This window comes from Alosa pseudoharengus, unplaced genomic scaffold (genome assembly GCF_046254945.1).
Source record: "Alosa pseudoharengus isolate Yale_2024_CS ecotype anadromous, Long Island Sound unplaced genomic scaffold, YU_APseudo_1.1 YU_APseudo_1.1_scf_4, whole genome shotgun sequence".
NCBI lineage: Eukaryota > Metazoa > Chordata > Actinopteri > Clupeiformes > Clupeidae > Alosa > Alosa pseudoharengus.
Genome location: NW_027468774.1, coordinates 19,797,871 through 19,816,635, shown reverse-complemented (window position 1 = coordinate 19,816,635; position 18,765 = coordinate 19,797,871). Strand labels below are relative to the sequence as shown.

Here is an 18,765-nt window from a genome sequence, read left to right as displayed (position 1 = left end):
CTAACTCCAGAGAGAGAGGTGGTCAATATGCTGTAACCTCTTCTACAGGGTGAGCATCTGTGTTTTGATTTACTCATAGAGGAAACTCTTTGTGGCCCACTGTGCAGTGTTTAAAAAGAGCATCAGCCAAAAAGTAGGGTAATATGGCTTCTTTTTTAATCCTCTCTGCTTCCCTCTCCCATCCTCTCATACAAAAAATGCATAAACATCCTCCCTTGGATCAAACATGCACATTCATTCACTTCAGGGGGTCGCATCCTGGGAATAACAAAGATACATATGCACTCATAAACACCGGCATTCAGCCACAGATACAGACTCCCACCACCCCATCTCTTTATGGACAGACTCAATTAAATATGGAGAAGGAAGAAGGTCTCCCTCTCCTCCTCCCCTCTCTCTCCACTCCTCTTCCTCTTTCCCATCCCCCAGTTTTCTGCTGGACACACATGCCACTCTTCTCTTCACTCTCGTCGTGTAACTCCCTTCATCTCTTATTTGGCGTATTATTAGTCAAGTGAAGATATCTCTTCCCCCTCAGCCCACCCCCCACCCCCATCCTCTCTGGCCATAATGGTGGAGTTGTAAGCAGACACTCTGTTATGTTTATGACTCATGGAGTCCTCCAGCTCCCTGTGTTAGAGTGCGGGTTATGCCAGCTATATAGTGTCTTCATTATTCACACAACAGTGTGTCCATTCAACAGTTTTTTGGGGGCCTGTGTGTGTGTGTCTGTGTCTGTCTGTGTGTCTAAGTGTTTATATGTGTCTGAGTGTCAATATGTGTATGTAGGCTACTTTATAGTACGGTATGTCTGCCTACACTCTGATGTAAGTGTCTGTGTGTGTGTGTGTGTGTGTGTGTGTGTATGCGTGCGTGTGTGTGTGTGTGTGAGTGAGGGAGTGTTTCATGTGGTCCTTCACTTGCAGAATATGAATTTGTAATGGGTTAACAGTGTTTATCAAGCAGTCAGCATCAGCAAGCACTGCTCATAAACAGTCTAGTGGTAACAGAATCAATCCAAAACATTTTCCAGCTGCAACTTGTCTCACATGTGTGTTTTTGAGTGTGTGTGTGTGTGTGAGTGAGAGAGAGAGATAGAGCTAAAGAGAGGGAGGGAGATGGAGAGATCACTTTGCTGACAAGAATCCATACAGTCTGAGTTGAAAGCCGGCGCAGTCCCGTTACAGGAGGTCCTATATAGATATTGATCCGGGCGCTGCCTAGTCTCCCGAGACAAAAAGCAAATGGAAAACATCAATCTGTAGCGTCTGCTGAGAATGTGTTGCTGAGAACTGTCGCCTATCTTTGTGCAAAATCGGAAAGCTACAAATATAAGTTATGCTGTGAAATGTTCCTTTATGGTGCCGACATATTATTGGAAATGTGTGCGTTGTGTAAAGCAACTATTTGTCTTCCGAAGGAGTCTACTTGGCAAATTTGATGTGCCACCCTACAATTACTTGGACTACCTCGTCCCATAAAATGAACCTTTACGCGCTGCTTGTGGTCGGATTAATACTTCCCAGCATATCCTCAGCGCTCCCTGTTCTGACTGTGGACCACTATTCCCGTGGAGTGGTGAGTAGGCTACTGCGGGGGTTACCCCATGAAAACAGCACATATGCTACACGAACGCGCACCATACTTTGGGAAATTAATTATGTTGGCCTGTAATATGCTGGTATTTTATTTATTTTACTGTAAAACTAGTCGAATCCCTCAAACAGGTCTTGTTCCGCCAATAGACATTTTTGATTAAGCTATTCGCAACGAGGTAATTTAAGGCCTGTTTTCACCCTAATGTAACCTACATTTTCTTGGAAACTAAACGGTGTTTTCACAGTCTGCAGAGGATATATTCACAGAATGCACAATTATATAGGCTATTCAACGAAAAATAATGTGTCTAATAGCTGTAAGTGTCCTTAAACCGCTATTTAGGCAATATTGACAACTATTTTAACAGCAAAAGTTGGAGCATATAGGGACTTTGCGGCATGAATATTTAATGAATTCGTATGCTTTTCTTATTTCATGCTTAGGGGTGTGTGTGTGATTTCATTATAACCAGCTAGCCCACTAGAAAACAAGAATGTACTGCAGTCAGACACTATTGATAGGTTGGAAACTCAGGTCCTGTAATTTAGCAAAGTGCAAAGTGAACAAAGTTCTCGTGCAAGAGTTGACGCCATCATGCGTCGTGAGACAGCGTTTAGCTTCCATCGGATCTTTTTTCGTGGTACTGCATTTGCATATACACTTAGAGATTCGTCATTAATTAGACTTTAGACTTAGCCCAGCATTTACATTAGGGCCCATTGTTATCTGCCCCGCGCGCGTTTTAGTAACGTAGACGTATAGGCCTATATGTGTTTTCACAGTTGTTTTACAAGTATTTTTACACGATTTGCTTGTAACTTTGTTAAGGAATTTATGGATGTCTGAAAGTTCAACGATGTCATCAAAGCATTTCCCCCCAAGTCTCCCACAAAAGAGTAACATCAACATCAACAATCAGTTTTCTTTATATATTGAACATGACACATGCATATCAGTGTTAGATCATGGTTACTGTATGCCTTCATCCCTGACAGTGAACTGCAGCAAAGTATGATGTAAAGGAGATCATTTCATTGATTGGTCTGGCTCTTGCTTTGGATAGGACGCAACAGCACCAACAAAATCAAATAGGCCGAGGCTAAATGCCCTAACTGTGACTGAGACTGTCTGAAGTAGCAACCATTCCATATTCCTGCTGTATGTGCAAGTTATCTGGTCTACCCCATGCCACATGTGACACACCGGTGGCCTCCTGTCATTCTGTCACCTTTGTTTTCTGTTTTAAGGACTGGTTGAGCCGCTATGGCTACTTGCCTCCTGCAGATGTACGGACGGGGAGACTTCACACCAAGGAGACCATTGAAAGAGCTCTGCGAGAGATGCAGCGCTTTGCTGGGCTGGAGGAAACAGGAACTCTTGGTAACTCAGATGACCTGCCAGCCTGAGAGAATGAGACAAACTTTGATTTGCATTGAAGACCCTTATCATGAACCGAATATCATTTTAAATTCTCTTTTTATTGTGTTGTACACAAAGGAGAGACAAAGCCAATGTGAGGCATCATATAATTCACAGGCAATTCAGTGATTGTGTCTCTCCTCAGCAGTGACCTGCTCATGGTCCTGACACCGATTTCACAGACTGGTGCAAGTCGTCTTTCTTGAACATCAATGTGCCAAAAACTAAAGACATGACAATTCTAGGGAAAATCCCGGTCATCTCTCCTAGAGTGACCAGTGACCAGGCTGTTGAGCTTGTGCAGCATTATAAATACAAGGGTCACTTGATCTCAGAATAATACAAATATAATTTATCCTTGAAACTATTTGGTTCAAAGCAGGAAGACTACAGAGTCTACTTCAATTCTTTATTTTCTGTTTTTGGTCCCATGTGATTGTATTCCATCTTTGTGTGTTCTTATTTAACTAGTTTTGATGATGATGATGATGATGATGATCTGCTCACATCTCTAAGACAGGGCCACATCAGCTCTCATGGACAAACCTCGCTGTTCTTTACCAGACATCATTGGCACTGAAGACCTGCTACGAAGGAGGAAAAGAAAGAGGAAGAAGAGATATAGTCTGACAGGTCTTAGATGGTATAAAACAGACATCACATGGAGGTTTGTGAAAATATGCAGAGTACGTAAACAACATATCCTCAAGATACTGGATGAACTGTCATCTCTGTAAGGAGCTGTCTAAAAATGATTTAGGAATAGTCCTACACACTCATATGAAAACATGATGTGTAGTGATGATCATGTATTAGTAAAGCATAATCTGCCTTTGCTGAGTTTATTGTATCTATCAAAACGGTGAGCATTTCCACCACAAAATTAATAATGTTGCTTGCCATGCATTTGCTTGATACTGTATATGGAACAGTGAGAAAAGCCATGAGGACACTCCAATTTGTACTGTGATGTTCAGATACAGGGCATTGTTTTCACTAGCATAGCCACTCTTCCTGTTCTCTGGTTGCAGCGTGTTGAGCTTCCCGTCGCCCTCTCGCTCACCCTGGCTGCGCCCAGAGTTGGTGGAGATGCTCCTGACCTATGCCCTGCGCGCCTGGGGTGAGCACACCCCCCTGCGCTTCCACCTGGTGCACCCTAAACCAGGAGAACTACGGCAGAACGTGGACATAGAGGTGTCCTTCCCACGTGGCTACCATGACGACGGATATCCCTTCGATGGCCGAGGGGGGACGCTGGCCCATGCATTCTTTCCTGGGACAGGGGACATGGCGGGGAACACCCACTTTGATGATGGGGAACACTGGAGCTATGGAGGTCTCGATGAGCCTCATAGATTTACATGTGCCAATTTTGGATAATATTATTGACAGTTGTGTTATGTATTGACACTGCATATATATTTAATCTCCCTCTCCTTCCTCTGTCAGACGTGAATGGAACCACAGACCTGTTTGCAGTGGCCGTCCATGAGTTTGGCCACGCTTTGGGTCTCTCCCACTCCTCCTCTGTCCCATCCATCATGAGGCCCTACTATCAGGGCTCAGTAGGAGACTTCCGTAGCTACACACTGCCCAGTGACGACCAGCTGGGGATACAGACACTCTATGGTACACACCACACACGCACATCTGCTCTCTTGTATTTAAACAAACGCAGTGCACACACACACATGTACAGTTATTGAGAATGGCATTCGTATTGTCATAAGTTTTGAAAGGAATAGCATATAAGAGAAGTTTAACTGTCTTTGAAGGGAAAGGTGTTCGGACACAGCCACCTGTGATGCCAGAGATGCCATCCATTCCCATACCTGCGAGACCAACTGATCAGTAAGAATAACACTTGCCATCTTATGACAGACAAAGGAAGATATTGTGATATAATAATATTGCCACTGATGATGATTATAATTAAACTGAAATGTGAAAAACAATAGTGGACATGGTTAAGGGGATGACAGTGGTGGGAATGTTGTTGAAAGAGATAATAATGTTTTTGATGATCATTTTTCCAGTCCAATGCCTGCCCTTCCTGATCGTTGTGAAGGAGGTTATGATGCCATAGCCAATATCAGAGGAGAGGTCTTCTTTTTCAGGGGTAAACCCAAGTTTATTTAACAGCATCTGTAACTCCCTCTCAAGCACGGGCAGACACAAGTGGTTTCCTTTTACTGGTTTTAAGGAAGTCTTCTCCATAGTCAAACCATGAAAACTAATAATACACAGTATTAAACACATAAACTCATGTTAGCTTATTAGCACACACAGCAGTAAAATAACACGTATAGAAAATAAAATACAGACAGACAAATTACCTCGTTGGCTGCATGCTACGAAAGGAAATCATCTTGAAGCCTTCCTATCTTCAACATTAAACTGTTCTTCTTAACTTCAGTTAATTTAAAGCATGTACTGTAATACTTTCAACTGCGTGACCTTAAACTCAACAGCAATGCATACGGTGCCTGCATACTTCTCTCTCATTCACTCACGTTATAGCAGCTCAGTAGAGGTTTCAAAATAAAAGTCTCTTCTGTCTTACCAGATAAATCAATGTAAAATTACAAAATAAAACCTAAACAAATTATCTTATAAACTCAACATAATGGCAACAGTTACACTCCCACCAAATCACACCAGTCTGTATGTGGGATTTCTCTAAACACAACAGTTGCAATTGAACACTTCAATCATTCAATAAAACATTTCCTGTTATCAACCAGTATGGAATGTCAGGCTAAACATTAAACATATTATTCTGCTTCAAGCAAAGTAACAAGCTTGTGTACAGGTCTTTCAAGAAACACTGTCTTTGTTGTGGAATTACCTTTATCATCAAATGAGGTGTCACTAACCAACAATCTGACCTTTCTCACCCTATCATCTGACCCTGGATAAACTTCTGTTATTCTGGCCAGCTTCCATTCATTGCGTGGTGCGTGATCTTCTTGTAAAAGTACAATGTCATTCACCTTCAGGTTTCTTCTATTCTTCTGCCACTTCTGTCTTGGTTGTAAACTCAATAGATATTCCCTTTTCCATCGAATCCAAAATTCATTGGCCAAATATTGAACTCGACGCCACCTTTTTTGAAGATACAGATCTTCTCTCACAAACTGTCCAGGTGGAGGAAGTATTATGGTGGACTTCATCGTAAGAATGTGGTTTGGAGTCAAAGGTTCAGGTGCGGATGGGTCATTCAAATGTTCAGCGGTAAGTGGTCTGCTATTAACAATTGCCATTACCTCATATAAGAATGTTCTTAAAGAGGAGCTGTCAAGTCTTTGCGCTGACTGGTCGAGAATTGCAGTAAGAACACTCCTTATAGTTCTAATTTGTCTCTCCCAGACGCCGCCCATATGACTTGCCGCTGGAGGATTCATTAGAAATTCACATCCTAGAGCCTTCACTCTCTCTTCATCCATTCCTTTCATGAGTTCTGCAAACTCTCTCCTTGCACCAATAAAATTGGTTCCTTGGTCGCTTCGTAGCTGACGAACATTGCCTCTCATGGCAATGAACGCTCTCAAGGAATTGATAAATGCGTCAGTTGTCATGTCATCAAGCATTTCTATGTGTATGGCTCTTGAACATAGACAGGTAAGTAAGAGACCATATCTTTTAACATCTTTTCTTCCTTCTTTAACATAGATAGGACCAAAACAGTCTATGCCGGCGTAAGTGAATGGTGGAGTCGGTGGAGTCGTTTCCATTCTATCTTGAGGTAAGTTACCCATTTTTTGTTCTTCAGTACGTCTTCTGTACTTACGACACTTGACACATTTGAAAATGTGTGACGATACTGCGCTGCTGCATCCTAGGATCCACCATCCATTAGCTCGCAGTTCGTTCACGGTCATTCCACGTCCCTGATGATGAACCCTTTCATGAAAGTGCTTGATAAGTAAGGCTGATATGTGACTATTCTTGGGAAGTATCGCTGGATGCTTGACATGTGGGTGTAACCAGGCTTGACTTAGGCGTCCTCCCACTCTTAAGGTACCTTCTTCATCCAAAATTGGACTTAACTTGTACAGCGTACTATGTTTGGTCTTGGCGACAACATTCCTTACTTTCAAGCTCTTTATCTCATCTGGGAACGCTTCTTCTTGAACTAACTTGATGATCGCAATCTCTGCTTCTTTCCTTTCTTCTAAGCTTGTGCTTTCGTTGGTTCTTTGCTTCACACCTTTGTGTTCCTTGACTCGTCGTTTCAACCTGGCGACTGCTTGTACTACCCTTGACCAATCTGAAAACTTCTCAAGGCGGTCCACTAATGATCTTTCCTCCTTTGCCTTAGTTTTTAACACAACAGCCTTGCGGAGTTCCGGATCATCTTCCTTAACTTCTCCCACCTTACACTTTCTGTCAGGTAGTTCCTTTTCCCACAGAAACTTCGGTCCGGAGAACCAATTGGAAGTCTTGAGTTGCTTCGCAGTTAACCCTCGAGAGGCATGGTCTGCCGGGTTGTCCTCAGATGCAACATAGGCCCATTGTTCAGGCTTTGTGCTTGACTTGATCCTTTGTATCCGGTTAGCTACGAACACTTGAAATCTTTTGGCGTCGTTATTTATGTAGCCAAGAACGACTGTGGAATCCGTCCAAAAATATTCTTGGAGATCTTGGATTTCTAGTTCGTTATGGAGCATGTCACTGGTTCTGACTGCAACTACTGCCGCAGAGAGTTCCAGTCTTGGTATCGTTGTAACTTTCGTCGGCGAGACTCTTGCCTTTCCCATTACTAGACAGCAATAAACATCATTAGATTCACTAACAGCTCGCAGGTAAGTGCATTCACCATATCCAGACACACTAGCATCGGAGAAATGATGAAGCTCATACCCTTTGACGTTGCCGAAACTTGAAGGTAAGTAGCATCTTTTAATTTCCATTTCAGCTAGATTAGGTAGGTCTCTGATCCAGGACTCCCACTGAGGTCTTAAATTTTCTGGAAGTTCCTCATCCCAGCCGATCTTCTCTCTGCACATTTGTTGGAGTATTTGTTTCCCTAGAAGGACGAAAGGTGCCATGAATCCTAATGGATCGTACATCGAGGCTACAGTAGAGAGCACACCTCTTCTTGTTAGTGGATTGGACTTTACTTGAACCCTGAACTTGAATGAGTCACATGTGATGCACCACTCTACTCCAAGCGCTCTCTCCATATGTGGTAGGCTTAAGGCCATATCTTGATCTTTGATTGTGGCACGTCCCTCCTCTGGGATGGATACCATCACATTGTTGTTATTGGAAATGAACTTATGAAGTTTTAACTTGCCAGTGCAACAAAGTTCTCTTGATTCTTTGACAAGCTGGATGGCTTCCTCCTCAGTTTGGACACTTGCCAGACCATCGTCTACATAAAAATTTCTTTGTATGAAGCGTATCGTATCTTCACTGTATTGATCTTGCCCTTGTGCTGCCAGATGTTTCAGGCCAAAGTTGGCACAGCCTGGAGACGAAGACGCTCCAAACAGGTGGACTTTCATCCTGTAGGTTGATGGTGTGGTTTCCAAATTGCCATTGTCCCACCAAAGGAATCGTAAGTAATCTTGGTCTTCTCTTTTCACATGAAACTGATGAAACATCCTTTCGATGTCACACATCACTGCTATGGAGCCTTTTCTGAATCTGCACAGGACACCCACCAGTGTATTTGTCAGGTCAGGTCCAGTGAGCAGATGGTCATTGAGAGATGTTTCTTGGAACTTGGCAGAACAGTCAAACACTACACGTATTTTCCCGGGTTTTTGTGGATGATAAACTCCATGGTGTGGAATATACCAAGCCGGACTGTTGTCAATTTCTTCCTCAGGGACCTTCTCTGCATCACCACGTGAAATGATGTCATCCATAAAGTTGACATAGTCTTTGTAGTATGTCTCATTCTTTTTTAGCCTCCTTTCAAGACAATTTAGGCGATGTATTGCACATATCTTATTGTTTGGTAGTTTTGGTCTTTCCTCTTTGAACGGTAATGGCATTTCATAATGACCATTTTCCTTTTGTGTTATGCCCTCTCTCATCTTTGACAGGAACTTGAGGTCATCCTGAGACACAGGATCCTCTTCTCCAGCTCTTTCTGAGAAGTCTGATTCGAGGACCTTTATGATGTCTAAAGGGGTAATTTCTTTAACTTTGGATCTGTTCACATAGTGCACTTCTGTTTTGAGATTGACAGAGGGCTCAACACCTGGTGTCACCTGTCTCACTACTATGCGATGGCTGATTCCGAAGGCATCTCCATAATCTACACAGGGATTCCCATGGCCAACAATACTCCATCCAAGATCCGTGCGCTGTGCGTAAGGCTGATTTTCTTTGCCGGACACAACTTCTCGTGGCAGAAGGGCTTGTGAGCAGTTGTAACCAATGAGCAGACCTACTTCACAGTCTTGCAAAGGTGCTACATCTTCTTGGAGGTGCTCTAGATGGGACCAAGCCTTTGCAGTTTCATCAGTTGGTATGTGAGTTCTGTTAGCGGGAATAAATTCACGTGTGTAGGTTGGTGGTAAACAGATCTTCTTACCAGAGTAAAAGCCACGGACTTGTAAGTTGTTCACTCTTTGAGAACTTACTACGGTAGTTCTTGATGCCATAGTAGAGAGTTTTAACTTGACTTGCTCTTTGTTGGCCTCCAAAGCTTCGGCTACTTCACTTAGAACAAAAGTTGTGTCGCTTTGAGAATCCAAGAGAGCATATACAAGGACTTCTTGCGCTGGTTGAGTTGCAGATGAAAGCCAGACAGGAATTATTGCAGAGGTCTGTGTATTAGCTTCATCCAGGATTACTCGATTTGAAGTAGCAACTGTGACTATTTCTTTATGTTGTGTTGCTTGAGGCCTTTCTTTGTTCTTTTCTTGAGTTGTACTTGATTTCTCTTGACTTGGATTTTGTTTGGTTCGTGGTAGTCTTTGTTCTTCTTTGTGTCTCTCCTCATGCAGACAAGTAGGATGCCGCTTGTGGCATGCATCGCAAACACTCCTATTGTTGCAGCTCTTTGAGAGGTGACCAGACTTGAGGCAACCAAAGCATAGCCTTTCAGCTTGAACAAATTTCACTCTATCAGTGACTGAATTCTCCACAAACTTCCTGCATTTGTGTAAAGCATGCCCAGTCTTCTTACAGAAAATGCATGTCTTGATAGTCTCTTCATTAGAACTTGTAGTCAGTGTCTTTGCTTTAACATTTTGATGTCTTTGGTATTTTGGCTTGTCAGTTTCACTTTGCTTTAGTGATTGCAATGATGTAACCGGATTACAGGCAATTTTTGCTTCTCTTGTCAGAAATTTCACAAACTGGCTAAAGGAGGGGAACTGGCTGCTCTGTTCTTCTACTTCAATGACTTTCCTGTTCCATCTCGCAGTTAGCCAATCAGGTAACTTTGAAAGAATCTTTCTGTTTTCATTACAGTCGTTCAAGATTTGCAATGCCTGGATGTGGACCATGGCGGCCTCACAACTACAGAGAAAATCAACAAACTCTCTGAGCTCAAAGCTGTCTTTAGATCCCATCTTGGGCCATGCTTGGAGTTTGTCTCTGTATGCCTTTGCGATTGTAAATGGGTTTCCATATCTCTCTTCCAAAATCTTTCATGCAGCAACATAGGCAGATTCGGTTCCAAGTAGGAAATAGCCCTCAAGTGCAGTCTTAGCTTGTCCACTTACATATCTACGGAGATAGTATATCTTCTCTTTGTCTTGGATATTCTTCTGGTCAATGAGTGTTTCAAATGAGAGTTTCCAGTCGCTGTACTTCAATGGATCCCCACTGAATATTGAAGGCTCAGGAACTGGGATTCTGTTGGCGCTTAAAGCATCTGCCAGTAGCTTGACAAGCTCAGCTGTACTTTCATTTGAGGAGATTGTCACAGCTTGTGGGACAGGAGATACAAACTGGGGCAGACGGCTTGTGGGACCTAGCAGCTGGTTATCTGCTACCATCTCATGGCTCAGTATGTCTTTCGGCTCTTCCTTTATGGCAAACCCCCGATCATACACCTGCATTCTTGCCTGCGCTGCACTGAGCTCTTTTACCGCCTCCAAATGCTTTATCTTTCTCCGTTTTTCCTCCAGAGTCCTTTGAAGAGCTGCATGTTCTTCTAGTTGAGCTTTCATTTCAGCTTCCTCTTCCTCTTTCTTTATTCTTCTCCTTACCTCTTCTGCTTCTAGTTCTAGACGGCGCTTTACAACTGCTGCCTCTTGAGCAGCTATCTTCCTTTTAGCTTCTGCTTCTAGGCGCTGTATTTCCAATTGCTCTCTTTCTTGTTCTTGCAACACCTTCAGAACAGCTTGGCTTGCTGCAGCATCAGCAGCAGCTTCTTGCCGTTTCACAGAAGACTTGCTTGATTGCTCCGATGCAGCTTTCAAGATCGAGGTGACAGAACCAACTTTTCTTTGAGTTCCAAAGAGAACCTGCTTCTGGCCAATCATGCTGTTCTTCTTCTGGAACCTTTCCACTCAGACGACTTGAGGCTCTGGAAACAATGAAGTTCGAAATCTCTACACACAGATCCACTCTCCGGCGAGTGTCTTGGTCTGGAGTTGAAACACTGCGTAGTTCATCATACACTCGCTGGATATCTGCAGAAAGGCCTCTGACATCACCAATAATGTCATTAAGGAGAGTATCTGATAAAGGCTCTGATGATTGTGATAATGGCTGTTTAGAGAATTTAACTTGTGTTCTCCATTTGCTGTAAATATAGTTGAACTTTAGTTGAAGTGCTTTAATTTTGTTGTCTTGCATTTCTTTACCCTTGTCTGTTAAAGTACGGATTCGTTCACCACGTCTTGGCTGCTCCACGCCCTCTCGCTGAACTTCAGCTTGAGCTTCTGAAGGGTCTTGATTTACATCATCCCTAACACTGTCCCTTACCTGAGCTGTAGACTCACTAGACTCTGCCATAGTTGAATAACTTTCTTAAACTGACTACATAAATGTCAATATAAATGTACTGTAAATGTAACTTAAACAGAAAATGTGGCTAGGCTAATCTCAGCATTACCTGCTACCAATTGCTAAATATAAATGTCTCTTAAATGTAAGTGTGTACGTTTAAACATAAAATTATTATCATAAGCTATGATTGTCAATAGCAATATTTCACTGAAGTAGGCCCTACTTCAAAAGGCACTTAGAAACTTGAAAATGTATAAACAAAATATCAATTCACTTAGACCACTTCTGGAGAACTCAAATATGAAATAGCAAATAGCCTTCACTTAACATTACCAAAAAACTCACACTTTAAATGTGCATATAGCATTGAATTTGAATTTTGATGGCAAGCTTCAGTTAAACCTTTAGCTAAGCAGAAAAGTTGTAACCACATACAGCACAATAATTAAATCAGCTATCATTCACATGAACTTTAACAGCAACCTCTTATAAAGCCCTCTTAGCCCACTCTTGTTAGTGTCCAAGTTCGTTATGGCTTTGCCTTGAAACGTTGCTCTTCCAGCCCGTGTGTGTGTTTTAACTACGTGTTACAAGTACGTGTTTTTCACTCATCTGCCAGTCCTTCGACGACCGTTCGATGAACCGTGGCCACCACGTTGAGATTAGCTCGCTAGTCCTTCAGCTTGCTGTATCACCCACTCGCGTCGATGAACAGTCCGAGTTTTCACTGTAACTCCCTCTCAAGCACGGGCAGACACAAGTGGTTTCCTTTTACTGGTTTTAAGGAAGTCTTCTCCATAGTCAAACCGTGAAAACTAATAATACACAGTATTAAACACATAAACTCATGTTAGCTTATTAGCACACACAGCAGTAAAATAACACGTATAGAAAATAAAATACAGACAGACAAATTACCTCGTTGGCTGCATGCTACGAAAGGAAATCATCTTGAAGCCTTCCTATCTTCAACATTAAACTGTTCTTCTTAACTTCAGTTAATTTAAAGCATGTACTGTAATACTTTCAACTGCGTGACCTTAAACTCAACAGCAATGCATACGGTGCCTGCATACTTCTCTCTCATTCACTCACGTTATAGCAGCTCAGTAGAGGTTTCAAAATAAAAGTCTCTTCTGTCTTACCAGATAAATCAATGTAAAATTACAAAATAAAACCTAAACAAATTATCTTATAAACTCAACATAATGGCAACAGTTACAGCATCAATCAATTCAAACATACATACAAACATGTGTACACCCACACACATATACATAAGCTACACACAGTTACTAAAACGAATACATCACAACATTCCTCCATGTTTTATCTTCTTTTCTCTCCATTCCTCCCTATATGTATCTTTCTCAGGTAAATACTTCTGGCGGGTCCAGCACTCAGGCTCCCTGTTGTCCTTCATCCCTGCTTTGATTAAGAACTTCTGGATTGGTCTTCCTCCCACCTTGGAGAGAATAGATGCCGTCTATGAGAGGGCCAATGGAAACATTGTTTTTTTCAGCGGTGAGGAAAAAAAATAAGGATGTTCCTCTATCGTACAGTTTGTACTTCGTGACTGAGTACAAACATGTCTGTTTAAACTTCCCCAACACGTGTTGTATAGCACATGTAGGTGCTTATGGGCATGTGGGGGTGTATGTAAACTACAGCTGATCTTGTGCTCCATGACTCTCTCAGGCGATCAGTACTGGGTGTTTAAGGACAGGACAGCGCTCCCTGACTACCCCCGTCCAATGGCGGACTGGGGCATGCGGACACTGGCAGGACACGTGCCGACCAAACTGGAGGCGTCATTTGTGTGGGCTCATAATGGGAAAACGTACCTATTCAGCGGTGGAGAGTTCTGGAGGTTTGACGAGAGAGGTGCAGGCATGAGACAGGAGGTGGGCTATCCGAAATCAGCCACGCTTTGGAATGGGGTGCCTGCACATCCAGATGACATCATAAGCTGGGGAGACGGTAAGACTGCATCCATGGGCAGTGAGGTTACAGAGGCTGGGGGGGGATCAGAGAAAATGTGCACCACAAAAAGTGACAAATTCCGGAGCTGGTGTAGAAATTGTGCTTTATATTCTTCCATCTTTTGGAGGTATTCCCACACCTACTACACCTATGCGATCCTTCTTTATATAACCTGTTGCACCTCTGCCTTTTGTGTGTCCAACACCTTATGATGTTTTTCACTCTGTTAGGAGACACGTATTTCTTCAAGGGCTCTTCCTACTGGGTGCTTGGACGAGGAGGACTGAATGAAGGACCCATCAAGGCAAAATCCACTACAGTTGACTGGATGAAATGTGACCCTCCAGGTGTAGAGCCAACGCCCACAACCAAGGTGCCTACATCCTGCTGCTGCTCTAGAGGCCTGGCTCTCACCTCCACGGCCCTGCCCTGGATCACCACACTGGCCCTGGCTGTAATCTGCCAAATTTTACTATTTTGATTTTCAGTGTTTAAAGATGTATTTTGTATGATTTTATACTGAGTTGTACATGTAAATGTTTCGTTTTTTGGAGACATTGTTTTAAAAGTGCTGCAGCTTGGGAATGCATTGCCATTTTATTGTTGTAAATATGGAATTACCCTGACTACTCTGATGTTTTAACAAAGACAGTATCTTAACACAACACTAATTCCAATGGCACTTCTGTATCCTATGCAAATAAAGTGCTTCTTTTTTCTGAATGGAAATGGAAATTGTTTGGTATGTGTGTACTGACCACATGTTAGCCAACATTGCTTATTCAGGTCACAAATGTCTGCCTTGCTGCATTATAGGGAAACTGGGGCTATTTACACTCGCATGTCCCACAGAGACACTGATTTCAGAGACACAAAGAAAATGGAATTGACCATTTGCAAGTCCCGCCCATGCAACACTGATACACAGAATAATAGATAGCTAACGTTAGAATAGTTAGCTAATCACCGCTAACTAGCTAGCATCCTCACGTCAGAAAAACATGGGATTGTGCACAATAGTGTAACATTTATTTACCATAAGTTAATAAAGTTGAGGCGTTTATTCATTTATTTGCAATACCATGTTCCTTTACATGACATGACCCAGTGTCCTTTTAACATCCATACAAGCCTATCTAGCACAGCTAATATTAATAAGTGAATCACACTCCCCTCCCGTCTAAGTTTATCACCCAACAAAGATAGATTGGAATTTTGTACATGTCCCTCCATGAGATAGGCTACTGGATTCTTTCAACGGATTCTAAATGTGGGCAGCCGTGGCCTACTGGTTAGCGCCTCGTACTTATAAGATTAAAGAAAGAAAGAAACCAGAGGGTTGCCGGTTCAAACCCCCGACCAGTAGGCACGGCTGAAGTGCCCTTGAGCAAGGCACCTAACCCCTCACTGCTCCCCGAGCGCCGCTGTTGTTGCAGGCAGCTCACTGCGCCGGGATTAGTGTGAGCTTCACCTCACTGTGTGTTCACTGTGTGCTGAGTGTTTCACTAATTCACGGATTGGGATAAATACAGAGACCAAATTTCCCTCACAGGATCAAAAGAGTATATATACTTATACTTATACTGAACAATACAAACAGGCCATATCCTCCTGGGACCCAGAAAAAATGTTTTGATATTAAGGTTATGGTTAAAGGACACATATAGGGAAAAAAAGTCAAAAATGTTCTTTCTTTCTTTTATCATATCTCCCTTGCGGTGGACATCGGGTCATCATTCTTCAGAAAATTAGCCTGGAAAATCACCAAGCATGCATTTGAAAATATCACTGCACGCAATTGGGTATCACTACGACCAATGTTTACTGACTGATTCCAGACTTCGACATTGCAACGCTGTCGTCATTTGTTTAGCTCACCTCTTGCACGCCTATGATACACCAAAGTGATTGGTGCAGCTCGGCTCCATGGGCATAGGTAATGAGCATCATTACTCATCGCCAGAGTCACTCGCTGAGCTTATTTAAATTGTGCTCTCGTGAGAACTCTGGATTTCCAGGGTATCAGAAAATATCAATTTAACATAATGAGTTACAATGGGATCTTACGGTATTTGCGACATTAAATGAAAATAGATGTGTCAAAGGAGTGGTGCCCCTGGAATGATTTTAAGGCTGCCTCCAGAGATGAGCACTGTGAAGGAGTGCTGTTACTACGGTTGAGCATGCACTCTGATGGCCATACCAATGAGCCTAGGGTCTTTGCAATGCAGTCAGGGTGCAGGTATGGTACCCTGTAGGCCAGGGTTTTAGCCCTGGAAGGGTGACTGCACTCTCTTATTCGCTACATATGAGGTGAGGAAGTGGGATGGCTGGCTGAGAGGCCATCAGAGGCTTGCCCAGAGTAGGAGCTGTATTAAAGGAACACGCCACCCAATGTCAGTAGTAATATATGTTCTTACCTTAACTTTCACGAGTTGAGTCATACCTCTCCCGTGTCGGTACGTGCACTCAAACGCTCTGGTGCGCGGCTGGACTGTGTTAGCATGTTGCTATGCTAGCGGGCTTTGACGGTAACTAAGCGTAGAAGTAATCAAAAACATCCACATTTTCCCGACTTAAATACAGTTGCACGAGTAGTTGATAGAAATGCTACGGCCACGCAACATGAAACGTGGCGATTTTTCAAGCGAATAAACCGGAGAACTACAATGTGTGGCGCACTAGCACTTGGGAGTACTTCGACCTAGCGTAGTAGTATTGTTAACACCTAATTGTAGATCCTATCCATCACAGAGTTTAGAATCCATGCTGGATCGACCCTCAGCCTCTCCCTCCCCTCTGAGCAAGAGAGAGGCACACACACTAGAGATGCGCTGATGGGCTAGAAAGCCCTTGCCTGTTCTAGAAAGACTGATCTAATGCAGCAAATATATTAAAAGGCTAAAGTCGTACATTGGCTATGTTGTAGCCTATCCCCAGAATATCAGCAGCAAACTCAGTCTCTGTCTCGCAAAACAGTCTCCAAATAAAACGCACATCGGCCTGTTGCCTATTCTGCCAGCTTGTGACAATATATTGTCCAAAATGCTTGATTGCATTGCATTCTCCACATTTTTAGCTAAATTTTCATGTACCACATCAGCATTTTTGTTCAGTGAATCTTTTGTAAATTGCTTTAGAGACTGAGTACAGTTGAGACGTGTACAGTTGAGACACCTTAAATATCTTGCTTGCACAGCAAGCCCAAGTTGTGATTTTTGCTATGCACATGCATATTAGTGCCCTCTTTGATCATGGACAATTTGAACGACACAAGTATCTCTCATCCAAGGATATCGGCAAGTGTTTTTTTTTCCAAAGTAAGAATTTCACTTCACCATGCACCTTCGACAATGAATAGCTCATAACACTTATGTTACTGTTAAACATAACTGGTATCATTAAGAACATATATTACTACTGACATTGGGTGGCGTGTTCCTTTAGGGACCCCATGTGACGGACCCTAGTGATGAGTGTGTGGGGCATCCTATAGGATGGCAGAAGTGGAGAGATGCTTGGATGGATAATTCTGTTTGTGAATACACTTTTAAGAAATGCATTATCAATTGCATAAGCGAATGGGGTCATTACTTAGCTAAATCAAAACTTTAACCAATTGCGTACTGTACATGTGTGTGAATGTAAACGGGTTCTCATTTCAATATTTGGAAAAAAATAATCAGTTACCTCTCTTGTCGCTATAAAATAAGAAAAATGCTATGTCCGCCATTTTAAAAAGAACGTTTTTGAGTTCTGTTAACCACACACATATATAATTGTGACCAGAAAGCCCAGGATGTCCTAGAGCATAGGTTCTCAAAGTGCAGCCCAGGGGCCAATGGCGGCCCGCGGAAACATCTCTGGCAGCCCGCGATAACATCTGATAACATCTATAAAACTGTTAAAACTGTACAACTGTACTGTGTGCTTTGAAAAGAATGAATCTCCGTTTAGTGTGTTTAGTGGCCGTCAGGTTTTCCTGTGGTGCTTTGCTAGCTGTAATTGGCCCTGAATAAGGCCTATGCTGATAAGAAGCTGTTCTAAATAAGTTTGTCCTTGAAATGGACTGCAACCAGAACTGTTATATCCCAAATTTGTCTGTTGAGGGTAGAGAACCCTAGGGATTGTGTGTGCATTGCAATTTTTCTTAAGATTTTCACAGGTTTTGCCAGGTTTAGCCTCAGTTATGAATTAAAATGTGTTTAATGCAATAAATATAAACTGTAGAGATGCAACCTGGTCATTAAAATGATTACAAATGGGATTTTCCCCCCAGTTTTTTTTCTTCTTCTTTTTCTCCCCCCGCCCCTTTGGCGGCCCTCAGTTCAATGTTGGGTTCCTGAATTGGCCCTCACCAATCAAAACTTTGAGAACCCCTGTCCTAGAGAGTGTAGTAGGACTCAAACAAGTATGCAGTATTGTAATTCAAATATACTCAAGGGCTTGTTCAGTACAGATTAACACTTTATGGGAGAAGATTAAAGCAAGGGCAAACAGTTACATTCATCCATATTTTACACTCAAAACTTTAAAAAAAATTGAGTTGAATACCATTGTGGGATGACTCACAACAAAGTCCTGACATAAATATGTCGCTGCACACAAATATCCAAAAACACTTAGACTTATTAGACAATTAGACTAGGCCTACCTGTCACAAAGCTTTCAGTGCCAATCTTTGGTGATCTTTGGTGCCAATGTAACAATGTCAGTTTGGTTTAAAGCTAGAGGATAGACAAGCAGACAGGCGTGCAAGGTGTACTAAGCTGGAAAAAAAAATACAATTAAAAAAATATCTTTCAACAATCTGGGAATACAAAGACTTAGCAGACAAAT

General features: G+C 42.5%; 1 protein-coding gene across 1 annotated transcript; it reads left to right on the top strand.

Annotated features, from left to right (window-relative positions):
• Positions 1–1,163: 1,163 nt before the first annotated feature.
• LOC143101906 (matrix metalloproteinase-25-like) lies at positions 1,164–14,649 on the top strand. Its single transcript, XM_076265198.1, has 10 exons — positions 1,164–1,581; positions 2,850–2,982; positions 3,538–3,688; positions 4,053–4,357; positions 4,471–4,650; positions 4,797–4,872; positions 5,058–5,140; positions 13,318–13,467; positions 13,642–13,923; positions 14,157–14,649. Exons 1-10 carry the CDS (start codon positions 1,444–1,446, stop codon positions 14,405–14,407), a joined length of 1,749 nt encoding a protein of 582 aa, XP_076121313.1. The 5' UTR covers positions 1,164–1,443; the 3' UTR covers positions 14,408–14,649.
• Positions 14,650–18,765: the final 4,116 nt, after the last annotated feature.